Raw genomic sequence first — 19,163 nt, 5'->3', positions numbered from 1 at the left:
ACTCCTCAGATATGGAAGATGTCTGTATCTATATGCAACAAGATCTGAACAGTACCTAGGCAAGTAACATTTGTGCTATATATGTGTTAGGCAATGATCTGTTCCAGTAAAAGCGAATCCAACTATTGCCCCTTGATGATCAATGAAATGACAATTGCTGAATCTCAACATCCTGGAGGTTACCATTGACCCAAAACTGAACGAGCCAGCCAATTGTATACCGGTAATAAAGAGTAAGTGAGAGGAAGTACATTACCTCCTAACTCACCAAAATCTGGGAAACACATGTTTCCAGACTTTGGATTTCAAAGTACAGTAGATTAACATTAAAAAAAACACTTTTGCTCCTGGTTTCTTGCAAAAATATATAGATTTCCAAAACAATTAGTATAATTTCTACTTACAGTGCCAACAGGAAACGCCAGGACTGAGAAAAAGAGATCTCTTAGTGACCGAATCCACATCATAGGTCCCAATATATCTACCAGGATACTCAACCCATTGAAAAATGTCTGCAGAAACTAGAAAAATAAATCAGAAAATTTAAGAGCAGTACATAAACAGCATTGTTGCCAAGGTACAGTGCAGGCTCCCAAGACCCACTTTATCCAGTTAGTTATGTAATCTCTCCTGATGTTACATACAAGGTGTGGAGACCAAGGCTTTCAGGTCTAACTGTATGGGAAGCAGAGCAGAAGAGGAAGATGGGAAGTAGAAAGGTTGGGGAACAAAAAAAATGTTTGGTGAGTGAAGCTGGGGATATGAGAGAGAGAGGGGATGAGAGAAAGAGAGGAGCTGAGAAAGGGGGTAACAAGAAGGTAGGTAACGTGGGAATTGGAAGGGAAGGGAAGAGATTGATGAAGTAAGGACTAGAAAAAAGTTTGAGAGACAAGAAAGATAGGTCAGTTGAAAAGCGTTTGCATGAACTCTAAGAGAATCAAGAATTAGGTGGGAAATGAAGTTGAGGTCAAGGAACAGCTATAATCTCATTAGATGGCAGAGCAGGTTCAAAACATTCCAGGGTCTTTTTCATCTACTCTTACATTGTTAGAGTAAGGAAGGGTGTGGTAAGATTACACTAAAACAAAAAGGAAGGAGATTCTAGAGAAAATCTCAATAGATATGGAAGGCATATTAGAGGGACTTAAAAGGGAAACCATCTGCTTCAGATAGAATGCATCCAAAATAATGGAAAGATGCAGAGTTAGAAATAATAGAGACATTGATCACAACCTTTCAATCCTCACTATATACAGAATAGAGTCAGAGAAGTAGAGGCCTGCTAACACTAAGACTATTCACGAAAGAGAGGGGTAAATTAAGAAAGGTACCATTCAACCATGCGAACATCTGTGTTGGGGCAATATTAGAAAACAAAGATGCAAAATAAACTTTCATTTGGAAAAGATTGAGTTGATCAAGAAGAAATAGCAGGAATTTGCTGAGAGTAAATTGGGTCTCAGCGAATTGATGTTATACATCAGTGACTTCAGAGTATTAGTCAAAGTAGTTCAATGAATACTGTAGATGTATAGTTTCGGAGGGCCTTTGACTAAGTGCATTCTAATGAAGGGTCATCATTGACCTGAAACATTACAGGTTCTGAGTAATTCAGATTTATAGTATCTGGCCTGGAATGTTACAGACCCCATATCAGGCAGGGAGGCCATAAAATTGGATGCCAAGCTATGGCACCATGTTCACCAACCATCTAGCCCACCGCCATTCAACGGACAACAAAGACACATTTGGTGGTTCATTCAGCTATGAGTCATTAATGGGAAGTTTAGGGCTTCCTTTCGTCACTGCTGAGATTTTGCCCGTGTAGATTAAACCTGGCAGAACAAGGGAAGATACCTTCTATTCAGGCTCAGTGTCTGTTGGAACCAATTCATTCTCCCCTCCTCAAGGCAAGGTTTTGACCTGCTCACTAAGGTCTGCCAATCTGGCCCTAGCCACACCCCAGGCTTAACTTTATACTGATCGATGGCAACTCATGGATCTGTAGATCCATCACATCTGGTGCTGTTGCTGGAAAAGGGAGTCGTAAACTATTTGATTAGCCAGAAATTCTCAAATGAGGGTCTGAAATTCTGAGTCAGTCACAGTTATGGCCCGATGACTACTGAATGGTTGTGGAGTGAGCTGGCTAACAAAGGCAAACTCACTTCCAATAGTATTCGCAATTCAACCCCTGCAGTGCTTTCTGCCGGTATTGCTACACAGAAGACTTGTTAAAAAGATAGAACTCTGTGGATTTAGGGCAATAGTGGCTTAATGGCTCAATAACAGAGCAAAGGCTTTTAAGATAGGGTTTGGTTTGTAGTGCTGTTCTAGAAAAGTCATCTTTTTAAATGTTTATGATTGACCTGTATGTTAGGGAGCTGGTGGCATAGTGGTAATGTCTAGCAATCCAGGACTTAACAAAATATTTTGGGCACATGGGTTCCCATCTCACCAGGGCAGAATTTACAAGGGATTGGTGTTCCCATCTCTCTGACTTTACGTTTCATGATATTGGTCTATGGATTTGGAGGGTGCTGTCTTCGGACCCTTGTTGAATTTTTGCAGTGCATCTTTTGGATTTTACATACTGCTGCTACTGTGCAGCAATGGTGGGAGGGAGTGAATGTTTGTGGATGCCATCCCAAACAACCAGGTTGCTTTGGCCTGGATGATGTCAAGCTTCAAGTGTTGTTTTCACCCATCCAGGTAATTCACTCCTCACTTGTGATTTGTAGATGGTAGACAGGCTTTCGGCGGGCAGGAGCTATGGTATAGGATTCTTAGCCTCTGACTTGCTCTTGTTATCACAGTATTTATATGGCAGATCCAGTTCTGTTTCTGGTCAATGGTAACTCTTAGGATGTTGATAATGGGGAATTCAGTGAAGATAATGCCATTAATGCAAAGGGATGATGGTTAGATTCGCTCTTGTTGAAGATGGCCGTTAGCAGGATGTGTGGCATAAATGTTACTTGCGATTTGTCAGCCCAAATCTGGATATTGTCCAAGTCTTGTTGCATTTATACATGGACTTCACTATGTGAAGGGTCATGAACGGTGCTGAACATTGCATAATTAGCACACATCCCCAATTCTGACCTTATGATGGAGAGAAGATCCTAAATGAAGCAGCTGAAGATGGTTGGACCTTAGGCACTACACGGAGGAATTCCAACAGGGATGTTCTGTAGCTGAGATGACGGACAGCCACAATTATCTTCCTTTATGCCAGGTATGATTCCAAACAGAGCCAAGATTTCCCCAATTCCTCTCGATTCTAATTTTGCTAGGGCTTCTTGTTGCCAGACTCAGTCAACTGCCACCTTGATGTCAAGGGCAGTCACTCTCAACTCACCATTGAGGGTTCATATTGATGAAAGTATGTTCACCCAACTGTATTCCCTGGCACTGAAGGCTTCCATCTAACATCCATGCAGGATTCCACCTCTGGAGACATGAATTTAATCATTTTTGAACTATTCCCAGATTGCAATCTCACATGTGGATGGACGAAGCAGGTGTCATCGCCCTCAATTTTCCCAGCTATGAGTTAGCCGGAAGGTAGTTCTGATAGCCACTTCATGGTGACATCTGCCGGAGGGATGAGGACTGCCCACTTCAGGCATCCTGCCAGCCATCACTGACAGCCATTTTGGATCTGGATGCACCTGATCTGGAACTCATCAGGAGGAGCAGGCAAAAGATGGGCATGTGGGATAAGGCCAGCCTATTTTTTCCAACTGCAAACCTTGAGGTGCTGCTGGAAGCTGTGAGGGAGAGAAAGAGACGCATAAGATGCTGTTGCAAAGGTTGGCAGGAGTAGCTCACCAAGCCAACAAAGCAGGTTTCTTCATCACAGATTTAATGAATAGCTGACAATGTGGTCAGAGAAACAGGCTCTCGTGCCGTTAGCAATGTAATTGCCTTCTTTGCTCTGGTACATGATGACAGGCCACTGAGAGCCACTGTATTGATGTCACTGAAGCAGCAGCCTCTGGAGGGAGATTCCTTCATTGGCATACAAAGATACAAAGGAGCAGGTTGTCTCCCACTCATCTGAGGAGACAAAGGGAGCACTGAAACAATTGGCCAGAAGCAGCGACCACCACGCCAATCAGAGCCTTGGGTGATTCACTGAGGTTTCTTTAATTTGTTCATTTTCATACTAAAACTTCTTGTTCACTGTAAATTTTGACATGAGCCCAGGCATGGGAGCTTCCATTCTTTAGAGCCAAAAAACTTTGAAGAGAGTATGAAGTGATGAAGGGAAACAATGGGTGTTGAATGGTGCCAGTGAGACAGAGATATCGCTGGAGAGATCTACACATGGCCTACATGTGTGGGCGGCACGGTGGCACAGTGGTTAGCACTTCTGCCTCACAGCGCCAGAGACTGTGTGGAGTTTGCACATTCTCCCCGTGTCTGCGTGGGTTTCCTCTGTAGGGGTACATGTAGGGGAATGGGTCTGGGTGGGTTGCTCTTCGGAGTGTTGGTGTGGACTTGTTGGGCTGAAGGGCCTGTTTCCATACTGTTAGTAATCTAATCTAAACACCACCACCACCAACCGGGCTAATTCTAATCTAATCTAATCTAATCTAATCTAATCTAATCTAATCTAATCTAATCTACACAAGACATTAACAATGGGTTTAAGAGTAGATCAATCCATAATTCAAGAAATAGTTTCATAAAATTGCTCAGAGACTTCAGAGAATGGAATCTTGCTGGTCAAAGACTGAAACATGGCTGAGTCACATATTGCAGACCTTGAATCCATCTTGCTGATAGCTTTGACTCCTGAGCTTCATCAACCCCCATATGATCAGGATGCCTTTTCTTCCTCACCACCTTCCACCTTCTCACATCCAATGAACTGTATCATTCCAGCCCTATGCATGTTTTAAGGTTTATACTTCTTTGTAAAACCACGACACGTATATTCAATTCATTTTATTCTTTTATGGGATGTGGGCATCACTGGTAGGCCAGAAGTTTCACATCTTTGCTTGCCATTGAGTTTGCTAGAGATTTCTGAGGGAGTTTAAGAGCCAAACACATTGCTGTAGGTCTGGAGTCACATATAGGCAAGATAAACATGGAAAATTTCCTTCCCAGATTCCTGGTGCTGTGAGGCAGCAGTGCTACTCACTGAGCCACCATGCTGCCCAGGCTAGAATGATTCATTATCTTGCTCAGCAGGAAGGGAAAGCAACTCATTATTGGTGAGGGAGGAGAGGAATTTCGGAGTCCAAAATATGTGGTAACGTAATGACATGTCAGCAAATAATTCTCAGTAGAAGGGCAAAAACAAATGAAGGAGGAAAGACAACAGTTACCAAACCAGGACTTTGCTGATAAAGGAGACATGCTGTCAAAGCTTTTCATTTTGCACTCATCAGGATAAATGCAAGAATACCACATTTTAGGGGAAACAATAATTTATGCTTCATAAGTGAGCAGGTGCTGCTTCATTGGCAAGATGACCAATTGGTTGAGGTGTGCCACGGAGAATGCACAAGGAACACTTACCCCAAAGTGTTTAAATAAGTTTAAAAGTGTCAAGTTGATGGTGATTGGTTGAGAGAATGCACCAGATTGAAACTGAGTTATTATCTGCAACTATTCAAGATTATTTGTCTCACATGTGTGTCATAACATGGTTAAACAGGTTGCTTAAAATAATTACAATGTCTGCATGTGTCAATGGGCAGGATTGCTCGTGAAATGGAATTTTAATGTGGCATGTTTGTCTTGTGAGCAACAGAATATAGGCGACAAGCACTCAAGATGTTGAATACAATTAAATTGTTTGGACTGTTAATATTATACCCGAGCTTTCTGCTTCATTTCATTCTCACTTTTTCACAGCATTGCTTAGAAAGGTACCTACCCTGAGAACCGATACATCAACTTGGAGAATCAAAATGTACATTTTCCAACAAGCTCACAAAACCAAAAATAACCACATGACTGAACTGATCCTTCTCCTTCAAACAAACAAAGACTGCATTGAAATACAGCATGGCTTTTTTAGTTAAAACTAGGTCACTCTTATCCCTAAAGGCTTATAGCTGATTTCAAAAAGTCTTTAAAAATATTTCCAACCGTGTGCATTTCTTGTGAGTGTGACCAAGCTCAATGTTTTCTATAGCTATGAAAAAAATTGTAGCACCAAATTCATTTGGGTGTGAGTTGTAATTATATGGATTAATCTCACATGTCAACAATGGCTAATATATAGTACTGGGACACACATTTGAAGATATGTTATCAAAGTCATGCATTAAAAGAAAAGTTAAAAGTAGCTCTCAGTTTCCCACAAAAATGTAACTGTTGTATGAAGATTATGCTGAGGAATGCTTTTAGAATTGCCCAGTATGTTAATGTCAAATGAATTTGGGAAAAGAAACAGCTTTGGATCTTGAAGGAATAAGATCTAACATCAAGGTCTCCCTTTCGTCTCATTATCAATGTCTATCTTAGTATTGCACCTGGTTGCTATCATGCAATGAACTACATCTAGTTTAAAGGAAATGTCTCTTCTCATTGGACTACCAGGTGATTTTCCTCAACAGCACTAGACCAATCAGGCCTTGTAGATCTCTAAATGGACAGAGAACAGTGACAGCAATTTACCAGATTTCCCTTGCAATATAATGAGCAGTGGTATGATTCATGTTACTATAGTAACTAAAATGAAATGAGTGTGACAGACTAAAGAGATAACATTTAACAAAGAAACAATGATATTCTTGCTCAACAAAATCAAATGACAAATTAGGAATATGGGATCAGGAATAGCTTATGTCACCATTCAATTAAATGTGGCTTGTCATGCCTCACTGGGGTAACACTTGGAAGTCAAGCACTGCTATTCCCAGAGTTATCACAAATAGAACATTAAACATGACAGCACAGTACAGGCCCTTCGGCCCTCGATGTTGCACCGACCTGTGGAACAAATCTGAAGCCTATCTATCCTACACTATTCCATTTTCATCCATATGTTTATCCAATGATCATTTAAGTGTCCTTAAAGTTGGCGATTCTACTACTGTTGCAGGCAGAGCATTCCACACCCCTACTACTCTCCGAGTAAAGAAACTACCTCGGACATCTGTCCTACACCTATCACCCCTCAATTTAAAGCTATGTCACTTTGTGCAAGCCATCACCATCCAAGGAAAAAGGCTCTCACTGTCCACCTGATCTAACCCTCTACCTTATGTCTCAATTAAGTCACCTCTCAACCTTCTTTCTATTGAAAACAGCCTTAGTCCCTCAGCCTTTCCTGGTAAGACCTTCCCTCCACAACAGATAACGTCTTAGTTAATCTCCTCTGAACCCTTTCCAAAGCTTCCACATTGTTCCTGTAATGCAGTGATGAGAACTGCATACAATACTCCAAGTGCAGCCACACCAGAGTTTTGTACAGCTGTAGCATGACCTCATGGCTCAGAAACTCAATTCCTCCACCGTATGCCTTCTTACAACCCTATCAACTGGGTGGCAACTTCCAGGGATCTGTGTACATGGACACAGATCTCTCTGTTCATCTACACTACCAAGAATCTTACCATTAACCCAGTACTGTGCATTCCTGTTCCACCTTCCAAAGTGAATCACCTCACGTTTCCACATTAAACTCCATTTACCACCTTTCAGCCTGGCTCTTTACCTTATCTATGTCCCTCTGTAACCTGCAAATCCTTCGGCACAATTCACAACTCCATTGACGTTAGTGTCATCTGCAAATTTACAAAGCCATCCTTCTATGCCCTCATCCAGGTCACATATAAAAATGTGAAACAGCACTGGCCCCAAAACAGTTCCTTGCGGTACACCAGTAACAACTGAACTCCAGGGTGAACATTTCCCATCAACCACCACCCTGCATTTTTCAGCGAGCCGATTTCTGATCCAATCTGCTAAATCACCAATCAATGCCAAGCCTCTGTATTTTGTGCAATAGCCTATCATGGGGAACCTTATTAAATGCCTTACTGAAATCCATATATGGTAAAAACAATGACTGCAGACGCTGGAAACCAGATTCTGGATTAGTGATGCTGGAAGAGCACAGCAGTTCAGGCAGCATCCAGGCAGCTTCGAAATCGACGAAGGGCTTTTGCCCGAAACGTCGATTTCGAAGCTCCTTGGATGCTGCCTGAACTGCTGTGCTCTTCCAGCACCACTAATCCTGAAATCCATATATACCATGTCAACTGCTTTACCCTCATCCACCTGTTTGGTCACCATCTCAAAGAACTTATTAAGGTTTATGGGGCATGACCTACCCTTCACAAAACCTTGTTGAATATCCCTAATTAACTTATTCCTTTCTTGATGATTATAAATCCTACCTCTTACAACCTTTTCCAACATTTTATCACAACTGAACTAAGACTCACTGGACTACAATTACCAGGGTTGTCTCTACTCCCCTTGAACAAGGGAACAACATTTGCCATCCTCCAGTCTTCTGGCACTATTCCTGTAGACAATGACAACAAAGATCAAAGCCAAAGGCTTTGCAATCTCCTCCATGACTTCCCAGAGAGAGATTCTCTGGGAAGCCAGCAATAACTCTTGCCCGGCAGCAATGAAATGTTAAAGATTGCAAAGTATGTAACATTTCCCCCATTTATTTGTTTAAGATCTAGATGAACAGAAAACACAGACCAGACTTCTGTTCTTAACATTAATTTTTATTTATTAAAATAAATACATTCTAGCTACAGGTAAACAATAATGACCTGCCGACCACTAACTATACCAGTTACAACTGCAACCCCCAATTATGAAACTCTTCCCTACGCATACATGGACAGAAAAAAACATTGGTGCTATGGCTGGAGGAAAAACTAGGAATGTAGTTCAATGACCCCTGTCCACAGGGTTCACTAAAATGCTCTTTTTGCTTGCCAGGACTTGCTGTTCTTCAATCTCTCCTCTCTAGGTACTTACCACGGCCTTGCAGCAGACACAGTGTGACTGCTTCACATATTATAACATCTCTGATTTATTGGATAAAAATAATAGCTTACAGCAAGGTAAGGAAAATTAAGTGACTTTCTTCAAGCTTCAGTTATTTGCCACTGTAGGGAGAGAAACACCATCCCCCCTTTCCAGAGTACCAAAGGCTTTAGGCAAAACTGTTCAGACCTACAAGCTGTTCAGCTACTCAGGGGCAAATCATTTCTTTTTAATCTAATGGCTTTTTTCAATGAATAACTGGTCACTACTCCAGAAACTAATCAGTTGCTTGTTACTGGACAAATCTCACTTTGTACATCCCAGTGTGTCAGCCCATCTGTAAGCAGCCTCTCCCAATGCTTGAATATAACAGGTTAAACATCATTTACAAAACGTTTCAGCTACTTGTTTTTAAAACGTGCAACAATTACCTCAATCATCTTTTTTTTGTAAAATAAACAGTCCTTTTTCACATTCAGTCCACAACCAAATATACAGCAGAATGAGAAGATAATAGCTCATCTATACCTCAGCTTTATAATGTTCTACCTAGTTTTCATTTCCCTGTTTAATAAAAAAAACTTTGAAAGATTCAATTGACACAGCTTCAACTGCTTTGTGTAGAATAGTTTAGATTTCCATTCTTGATGAGAAAAGATATTTCTTGACATATCCCTGCCCAGGTTCCAGGATCAAGGATATCTCAGAAAGATTGCAGGATATTGCCAAAGGGGAGAGGGACCAGCAGAAGGTCATTGTATACATTGGAACTAATGATGTAGGAAGGGAAAAGGATGAGATTCCAAAGGGAAAATATAGGAAGTTAGGCAGGAATTTAAAAAGGAGGTCCTTAAGGGTAGTAATATCTGGATTACTCCTGGTGCTACGAGCTCGTGAGGGTGGGAATATGAGAATAGAGCAGATGAATACCTGGTTGAGGAGCTGGTGTATTGGAGAAGGAATCACATTTTTGGATCATTGGAATTTCTTCTGAGGTAGATGTGACCTGTACAAGAAGGACGGATTGCACCTAAATTGGAAGGGGACTAATATACTGGCAGGGAAATTTGCTGGAGCTGCTCGGGAGGATTTCAACTAGTAAGGTGGAAGGTTGGGACTCAGGGAGATAGTGAGGAAAGAGATCAGTCTGAGACTGGTACAGTTGGGAAAAGGAGCAAGTCAAACAGTCAGGGCAGGCAGGAACAAAGCAGAGAACAAGGTAGGACTGATAAATTAAACTGCATTTATTCCAATGCAAAAGGCCTAACAGGAAAGGCAAATGAACTCAGGGCATGGTTAGGAACTTAGGACTGGAGTATCACAGCAAATACAGAGACGTAGCTCAGGGATGAACAGGATTGGCAAATTAATGCTCTAGGGTATAGATGCTACAGGAAGGATCAAAAGAGGGGCAAGAGAGGAGGGGGAGTGGCATTTTTGATAAGTGGAAGGTTGGGACTCAGGGAGATAGTGAGGAAAGAGATCAGTCTGAGACTGGTACAGTTGGGAAAAGGAGCAAGTCAAACAGTCAGGGCAGGCAGGGACAAAGCAGAGATCAAGGTAGGACTGATAAATTAAACTGCATTTATTTCAATGCAAAAGGCCTAACAGGAAAGGCAAATGAACTCAGGGCATGGTTAGGAACTTAGGACTGGAGTATCATAGCAATTACAGAGACGTGGCTCAGGGATGAACAGGATTGGGAAATTAATGTTCTAGGGTATAGATGCTACAGGAAGGATCAAAAGAGGGACAAGAGAGGAGGGGGAGGGGTATTTTTGATAAGGGATAACATTATGGCTGTACTTAGGGAGGACATTCCTGGGAATACATCCAGGGAAGTTATTTGGATGGAACTAAGAAATAAGAAAGGGATCGTCACCATATTGGGATTGTAACGTAGACTTATTTGATTGGCACAGTATTCCTCCACTGACACGCATTTGATTGGTGGAACTGGTCCTCATCCTCAACAACTTTGCCTTTGAATCCTCCTACTTCCTTAAGACCGAAGGGGTAGCCTCGGCCTTCATGGCCGCCAGCTATGCCTGCCTCTTCATTGGATACTTTGTACAGTTCATCTTCTGCAGCCACACTGGCACCATTCCCCACCTTTTCTTTCACTGCACTGATGATTGTGTCAGCGCCACCTCAAGCTCCCATGAGGAGGTTGAAGAGTTCATCAACTTCAGTAACACCTTCCATCCTGACATCGAGTTCACCTAGACCATCTCGGACACTTCCCTCCTCTTCCTGGACTTCTCCGTCTCCATTTCCGGAGACCAACTCAACACAGACATCTACTTTAAACTCACCAATTCCCACAGCTACCTGGACTACACTTCAACACCCCCTCCTGTTTGAAAAAAAAACACTATTCCTAACTCCCAAACTCCTGTGCCTTTGCTGCATCTGCTCCCAGGAGGAGAAATTCCGCTCCAGGACATCCCAGATGGCCTCCTATTTCAAGGACCGCAATTTCCCTTCCCATATAATCAATGATTTCCTCTGGCGCATCTCCTCCAGTTCCTGCACCTCCACCTTTGACCCCACCCCTCCAACCACAACAAGGATCTAACCCTCCTGGTCCTTACCTTCCGCCTCACTATACCACTTCTGCCAGTTACAATCGGACTCCAGCAAAGATATATTTCAACCCCACACTCCTATTTATCGCTCAGCCCCCTTCCCTCCGCCTTCACCCACATTCCTGATGAAGGGTTTACCCCCGAAAAGTCAATTCTCCTGCTTCCCAGATGCTGCCTGACCTGTTGTATTTTCCAGCACCACACTTTTTGACTCTGATCTCCAGCATCTGCGTCCTCATTTTCTCCAGTACTAGAGACCCCACAGTAGTGAGCAGGAAATTGTGAAATATAATTGTAAGGAGATATCAGTTATCTCTAAGAATAATAGGGTGGTTATGGTAGGGGAATTTTAACTTTCCAAACATAGATTGGGACTGCCATACTGTTAAAGGGTTTAGATGGAGAGGGATTTGTTAAATGTGTACAAGGAAATTTTCTGATTCAGAATGTGAATATACCTACTAGAGAAGGTACAAAACTTGACCTACTCTTGGGAAATCAGGCAGGGTAAGTGACTGAGATGTCAGTCGAGGAGCACTTTGGACCAGCGACTATAATTCTATTAGTTTTAAAATAGTGATGTAAAAGGATAGACCAGATCTAAAAATTGAAGTTCTAAATTGGAAGAAGGTTAGTTTTGATGGTATTAGGCAAGAACTTTCAAAAGTTGATTGGGGGCAGATGTCCGCAGGTAAAGGGATAGTTAGAAAATGGGACGCCTTCAAAAATGAGATAACGAGAATCCAGAGGCAGTATGTTCCTGTTCGGGTGAAAGGAAAGGCTGGTAGGGATAGGGAATGCTGGATGATTAGAAAAATTGAGGTTTTGATCAAGAAGAAGGAGGAAGTAAATGTCAGGTATCGACAACAGAGCTTGAGTCAATCCTTAGTAGAATGGAAGAGATAGCTTCCACTCTACTAAGGGTGAAGGAGACTCTAAAGGGATTTTATAAATACATTAGGGACAAAAGGGTAACTAGGGAGAGAATAGGGCCCCTCAAAGATCAGCAAGGCACCCTAATGTGTCGAACAGCAGGAGATGGAGGGAATACTGAACAAATATTTTGCATCAGTCTTTACTATGAAAGAAAGGCATGGAAGATATAAAATGTGGGCAAATAGATGACGACATCTTGAAAAATGCCCATATTACAGAGGAGGAGGAGCTAAATGTTTTAAAATGCATAAAAGCTGGATAAATCCTGAGGACCTGATCAGGTGTATCCAACAACTCTGTGGGAAGCTAGAGAAGTGATTACTGGGCCTGTTGCTGAGATATTTGTATCATCGATAATCATAGGTGAAGTGCCGGAAGACTGGAGGTTGGCTAACATGGTGCCACTATTTAAGAAGGGTGGTAAGGAAAAGCCAGGGAACCATAGACTGGTGAGCCTAACGTCGGTGGTGGGCAAGTTGTTGGAGGGAATTCTGAGGGACAGGATGTACATGTATTTGGAAAAGCAAGGACTGATTAGGGATAGTCAACATGGCTTTGTGCTTGGGAAATCATGGGGGGTGCAGTGAGAACTCGGATTTCACCAGTTTCCTCATTTCCCCTCCCGCCACCCTGTCTCAGTCAAATTCCTGAAGAAGGGCTTATGCCCGAAACGTCAATTCTCCTGTTCCCTGGATGCTGCCTGACCTGCTGCGCTTTTCCAGCAACACATCTCCAGCTTGGGAAATCATGTCTCACAAACTTGATTGATTTTTTTTGAAGTAGTAAAGAGCATTGATGAAGGAAGAGCAGTAGACGTGACCCATTTAAACTTCACTAAGACATTCAACAGGGATCCTCAAGGTAGACTGATTAGTAAGGTTAGATCACAAGGGATACAGGGAGAACTAGCCATTTGGCTCAAAGGTAGAAGACAAAGGGTAGTGGTCAAGAGTTGCTTTTCAGACTGGAGGCCTGTGATCAGTGGTGTGCCACAAGGATCGGTGCTGGATCCACTGCTTTTTGTCATTTACCCAAATGATCTGGATGCAAACATAGGAAGTATAGTTAGTAAGTTTGCAGATGACACCAAAATTGGAGGATTAGTTGACAGCAAAGAAGGTTACCTCAGATTACGATGTGATCTTAATCAGATGGGCCAATGGGCCAAGGAATGGTAGATGGTGTTTAATTTAGATAAATGTGAGGTGCACAATTTAGAAAGGCAAATCAGGGCAGGAATTATACATTTTATGGTAAGGTCTTAGGGAATGTTGCTGAACAAAACGTCCTTGGAATGCAGGTCCATAGTTCCTTGAAAGTGAAGTGGCCAAGAGATAGGATCGTGAAAATGACATTCAATATGCTTTCTTTTTTGTTCAGAGCATTGAATATAGAAGTTGGGAGGTCATATTGTGGCTGCACAGAGCATTGGTTTTGGAATACTGTGTGCAATTCTGAACTCCCTCCTACTGGAACGATGTGGTTAAATTTGAAAAGTGTTTAGGAAAGATTTACAAGGATGTTGCCAGGGTTGAAGGGTTTGAGCTACAGGGAGAGACTGAATAAGCTGGGGCTGTTTTCCCTGGAGCATCAGAGGCTGAGGGGTGACTGAGTTTATAAAATTATGAGGGGCATGAATAGGGTGGGGAGTATAGAACTAGAGGGCATAGGAAAACGAGATGTTATTCTTCCAGCTTGCTGTGACCATCAATGTAGCACTTCAGTAAGCCTGAGACAGATGTTTGCAAGGAAACAGGGTGTTATGTTAAATTGGCAGGCAACTGGAAGCTCAGGATCTTTTTTCCTGGCAGGACAATTTATTTCTCCAATGTAGATGAGATCATATTGTAAGCAATGGATACAATAGACTAAATTGAGTGAAGTGCAGGTAAAGTGCTGCTACACTTGGAAGGTACGTTTGGGCCCTTAGATACTGGAGGTGTTACGTCTTCAGCAGTTGCAGGGAAAGGCACCATGTGGCTATGGGGGCATGCTTAAGTGAAGGAAGAGGGTCCAGGTGGAGGGAGAGTGTTGGAGCTGGGCGACAGGTTCTATGTGATGGGGAGAGGACTCTCGACCAATTAAATGGGCACAATGGTGAAAAAAAACAGAAGAGTTCAACGTCATATCATGCCCCAAATTCATTAAGGTGGGGACGCAGAGGGATAAAGCTGAGACCTTTGCTGAGTACAGCCTCGGAGAGAGCAAGGTTAGGAGGGAAGGTGGATAACTGACAGGAGGTGGAGCTGTGGGAGGGGATGGAGTTAGAGGGAAGGGAAGGGGAGGAAGTTTCCAAAGGGTGATGATATCTCTAAGTTGTAGCATCTTGTCTGCCTTAATGCTTGGAGCACAATGAATGAGCCGGAGAATGAAGTGGAACTATAAAGTGGTGCAGCCTTGAGCCAGTGTGACACATTGCTGCTAGAGAGATTGAGAGGGTGTATGTGATGCCACATGGCACTGGGTGTTGATCTCAGAATGTGGTGATCCTGCGTAGATTCAAAGCACAAGGGATGGAACTTCAGTTGGAATCCACGTGGAGAGTCTGAGCTGGAATGTGATGTGGCTGTGGAAACAAGTTTTAGCAAATATCTGGTCAAACACTAGGAGCGACAGTGAAATTAATGCTGGTGGACAAGAAAAAACGATTGAAATGAAAATCCTGTCAGAGAGAGGAGTAGAACATCTTGAAGGTAGGCATGCCTAGAAGAGATGTTGTGGTGAATTAAATACTAAATTGAAAGAACTGCAGATGCTGTAAATGAAAAACAAAAACAGAAAGTGCTGAAGATCAGTAGATCTGGCAGCATCTGTGAAGAGAAATTAGAGTTAACGTTTGGGTTCAGTGACCCTCAGAACTGAGTTTCTCAATGCAGGAGTCCTCCTAGCTTGCTCTTGTAGCCATTGTATTCATACGTCTAGTCCAACTCAGTTTCTGATGAAAAATAATCGTGGGATGTTGACAGTGGCGGTTCAGTGATGGTAGCACCATTGAATGTCTGTCTTTGGGGTCATTGTTAGATTGTCTCTTACTGGAGAGAGTCATTGTCTGGTGCTTGTGTGGAACAAATCATAGAATCCCTACAATGTGGGATCAGGCGAGTCCACTGAATTCGCATAGACCCTCCTAAAGAGCATCCCAACCCAAATGCACCCCCTACCTTATCCCTGTAACCCTGCATTTGCCATGGCTAATTCACCTAGCTTGCACATTCCTGCACACTATGGACAATTTAGCTAGGCTAATCCACTTAACCTGCTCATCTTTGGACTGTGGGAAGAAAATGGAGCACCAGAAGAAATCCACACAGACACAGGGAGAATGTGCAAACTCCACACAGACATATTCCTTGCCACCAGTAAATGCAAACCAGGATGTTGTCCAGGTCGTGCTGCATTTGGACCTGGACAGCTTCAGTACCTGAGGAGTCACAAATAGCACTGAATGATGTGCAATATAAGAACATGCTAATTCTGACTTTATGATGAAGGAAAACTCGTGGTAGCAGCTGAAGACGGTTGGGCTTCAGGCTCTACCTGGAGGAACTCCTGCAGACATGTCCTGAAGCTGAGATGACAAACTTCCAACAACTATGACCATCCTCCTTTGTGTCAGGTATGACTCCAATCAGAAGGGAATATTCTCCCAACTCCCATTGAATTGTGTAGCTCGGACACCTTGATGCCAAAGCCGGTGAAATATCAAGGACTACTCAGAGTCTTAGAGATGTACAACATGGAAACAGAACCTTCAGTCCAACCCGTCCATGCCAACCAGATATCCCAACCCAATCTAGTCCCACCTGCCAGCGCCCAGCCCATATCCCTCCAAACCCTTTCTATTCATATACCCATCCAAACAGGGAAAAGACTTTGTCTATTTATCCTATCCATGCTCCTCATAATTTTGTAAACCTCTATCAGTCACCCCTCAGCCTCCGACGCTCCAGGGAAAACAGCCCCAGCCTGTTCGGCCTCTCCCTGTAGCTCAGATCCTCCAACCCTGGCAACATCCTTATAAATCTTTTCTGAACCCTTTCAAGTTTCACAACATCTTTCCGATAGGAAGTTGACCAGAACTGCATGCAATATTCCAACAGTGGCCTAACCAATGTCCTGTACAGCCGCAACATGACCTCCCAACTCCTGTACTCAATATTCTGACCAAAAAGGGAAAGCATACCAAACGCCTTCTTCACTATCCTATCTACCTGCAACTCCACTTTCAAGGAGCTATGAACCTGCACTCCTTGTTCAACAACACTCCCTAGGACCTTACCATTAAGTGTATAAATCCTGCTAAGATTTTCTTTCCCAAAATGCAGCACCTCGCATTTATCTGAATTAAACTCCATCTGCCACTTCTCAGCCCATTGGCCCATCTGGTCCAGATCCTGTTGTAATCTGAGGTAACCCTCTTCGCTGTCCGCTACACCTCCAATTTGGTGTCATCTGCAAACTTAGTCACCTCATCTCTGGAATTGTGCCCTTTGATCCATGTTTGAACCAAGGCTGTGTTGAGGTCAGGAGTGAAGTGGCCATAATGGAACTTAATCTGGACACCAGTGAACAGGTTGTTGCTTAGGTAGTGCACATGATGGAAAGTCTCATCAACAGTGCTATCACTTTACTGATGACTGATAGCAATTGGCTTGGTTAGATTGTCCTGCTTTTCATGTGCAGGAATGCCTGGCCATTTTGCCACATTATCACATAAAGATCAGGGTTGTCGCTGTACTGGAATAGATGGGCTACAGGCATGGCAAATATTGGTGCAAATGTCCTTAGTACCATTGCTGACATGTTGTCAGGATCTATAGCCTTTGCAGTATCCAGTGCCTCCAACGTTTTTTAATATCACGTGGAGTGATTCAAATTGGCTGAAGACTGGCATTAGTGATGCTGGGAATCTCTGATGGGGGCCACAATAGATCATCCATTCTAGCTGAGGACGGTTTCAAATGCTTTATACAGGATAATGCACTTCAAATTAACAGCAACAGTTATAAGGATTTCTGCTGTTAAAGGAAGTTACATCAAATGACTGTTTTTATGAATGTGTGTTTTTTTTAAAGAAAATAAATCTGCAAATCTGCCTATGGTGAATACTGAGAGAAAGTGAGGCCTGCAGATGCTAGAGCTCAGAGTTAAGAGTGTAGTGCTGGAAAAGCACAGCAGGTCAGGCAGCATCCAAAGATCAGGAGAATCAACGTTTCAGGCTTCCCGCTCCTCTGCCCCCGAACCCCACCCCTCCAATCGCAACAGGGATAGAGGTGCCCCACCTTCCACCCCACCAACCTCCACAAACATCACATCATCCTCCACATGCGTCACATCATCCATCACCTGTAAACAAACCCCACCACTAGGGATATATTTCTCTCCCCACCCCTATCAGCATCCTGGAGAGACCATTCCCTCCGCGACTCCCTGGTCAGATCCATAACCCCCCCCAACCCCAGCACATTCCCCTGCCACCACAGGAAGTGCAAAACCTGCGCCCACACCTCCCACCTCACCTCTGCCCAAGGCCCCAAAAGGATATTTCCACATCTGACAAATTTAACTGTACTTCCACATACATTATCCACCGTATCTGTTGCACCCGGTGTGGTCTCCTCTGCATCGGGGAGACAGGACGCTTTCCTGCGGATCGTTTCAGAGAACATCTCCGAGACACCCACACCCACCAACCCCACCGGCCTGTGGCTGAACACTTCAACTCCCCCTCCCACTCCACCAAGGACATGCAGGTCCTGGGCCTCCTCCATCGACAAACCCTTACCACCTGATCCCTGGAGAAAGAACACCTCATTCTCCAACCTTGGGACCCTGCAACTACACGGGATCAATGTGGATTTCACCAGTTTCCTCATTTCCCCTCCCCCAACCTTATCCCAGTCCCAAGTCTCCAACTCGGCACCCTTGACAGGTCCTACCTGTCCATCTTCCTTCCTTCCCACTTACTCATTCTTTATGATAACTCTGTCACTGCCTTTTAATAGATCAATCTTTTCTGAGCTACATCCATATTTGCAATTCTTCTAAGATCACTTACAAACTGTTTCCCTAGTTCTGGATTGGTTACTCTCATTTTATAATATTTTTCAGGTGTTTGGATTTTGTTGATTTCTAAAACATTACTAATTCTCCGACTTCCTACCTTTGCAAAATACTTTTTAAAGTCTAATATTACCCATAACTTCCTTGCTTAGATTGATGCATTTTTAATGAACCAATGTTCCGGATATCATTTACTATCAGGGCTACTTTTACTTTCCAATTCTGATCATCTATTCAAAATGTTGTATTCCCTAGAATAATCACTTTCAAACATCGTTCACTTTAGAATGATGCAAATTCTTATAGGGCTCTAAGCGACATGGGCTATGACAAGACATGTAGCAGAATTTGATGGTAACAATGGATGAGGCAGGATCCTGTCTCTCCATGTTTCATGCTTTGCACAAGCCATGTGCCAAGATTCTCATAGGGCATTGGCAAAACAACTGACGGGGATCAACACTGGTTAAGTGCTTTGTTAACAGAAAAACTACTCAGTAATACTCAGTCTCACATCTTCCAAATTCACGCAACAAGCTCAACTTTAGGAAAGTCTGACAAGGAAACCAGAGTGAGCACCTGGCTGATTCCGAT

At 43.1% G+C, this 19,163-nt stretch overlaps 1 protein-coding gene across 3 annotated transcripts in view; it reads right to left on the bottom strand.

Moving 5' to 3' along the window:
• The window catches only part of LOC122564320 (androgen-dependent TFPI-regulating protein-like), a 133,851-nt gene that overhangs the window by 84,908 nt on the left and 29,780 nt on the right, over positions 1–19,163 (bottom strand). For 2 of the 3 annotated variants that reach the window (XM_043719030.1, XM_043719029.1), the window contains exon 2: positions 405–521. The exons of the other annotated variant lie outside the window; for it this stretch is intronic. In XM_043719030.1, coding sequence (XP_043574965.1) covers positions 405–521 — 117 coding nt within the window. The remainder of the gene's footprint in view (positions 1–404; positions 522–19,163) is intronic. 3 annotated transcript variants of the gene reach the window in all.

This window comes from Chiloscyllium plagiosum, chromosome 29, assembly GCF_004010195.1.
Source record: "Chiloscyllium plagiosum isolate BGI_BamShark_2017 chromosome 29, ASM401019v2, whole genome shotgun sequence".
NCBI classification, from domain to species: domain Eukaryota; kingdom Metazoa; phylum Chordata; class Chondrichthyes; order Orectolobiformes; family Hemiscylliidae; genus Chiloscyllium; species Chiloscyllium plagiosum.
This window is presented reverse-complemented; position numbering and strand designations above follow the sequence as displayed.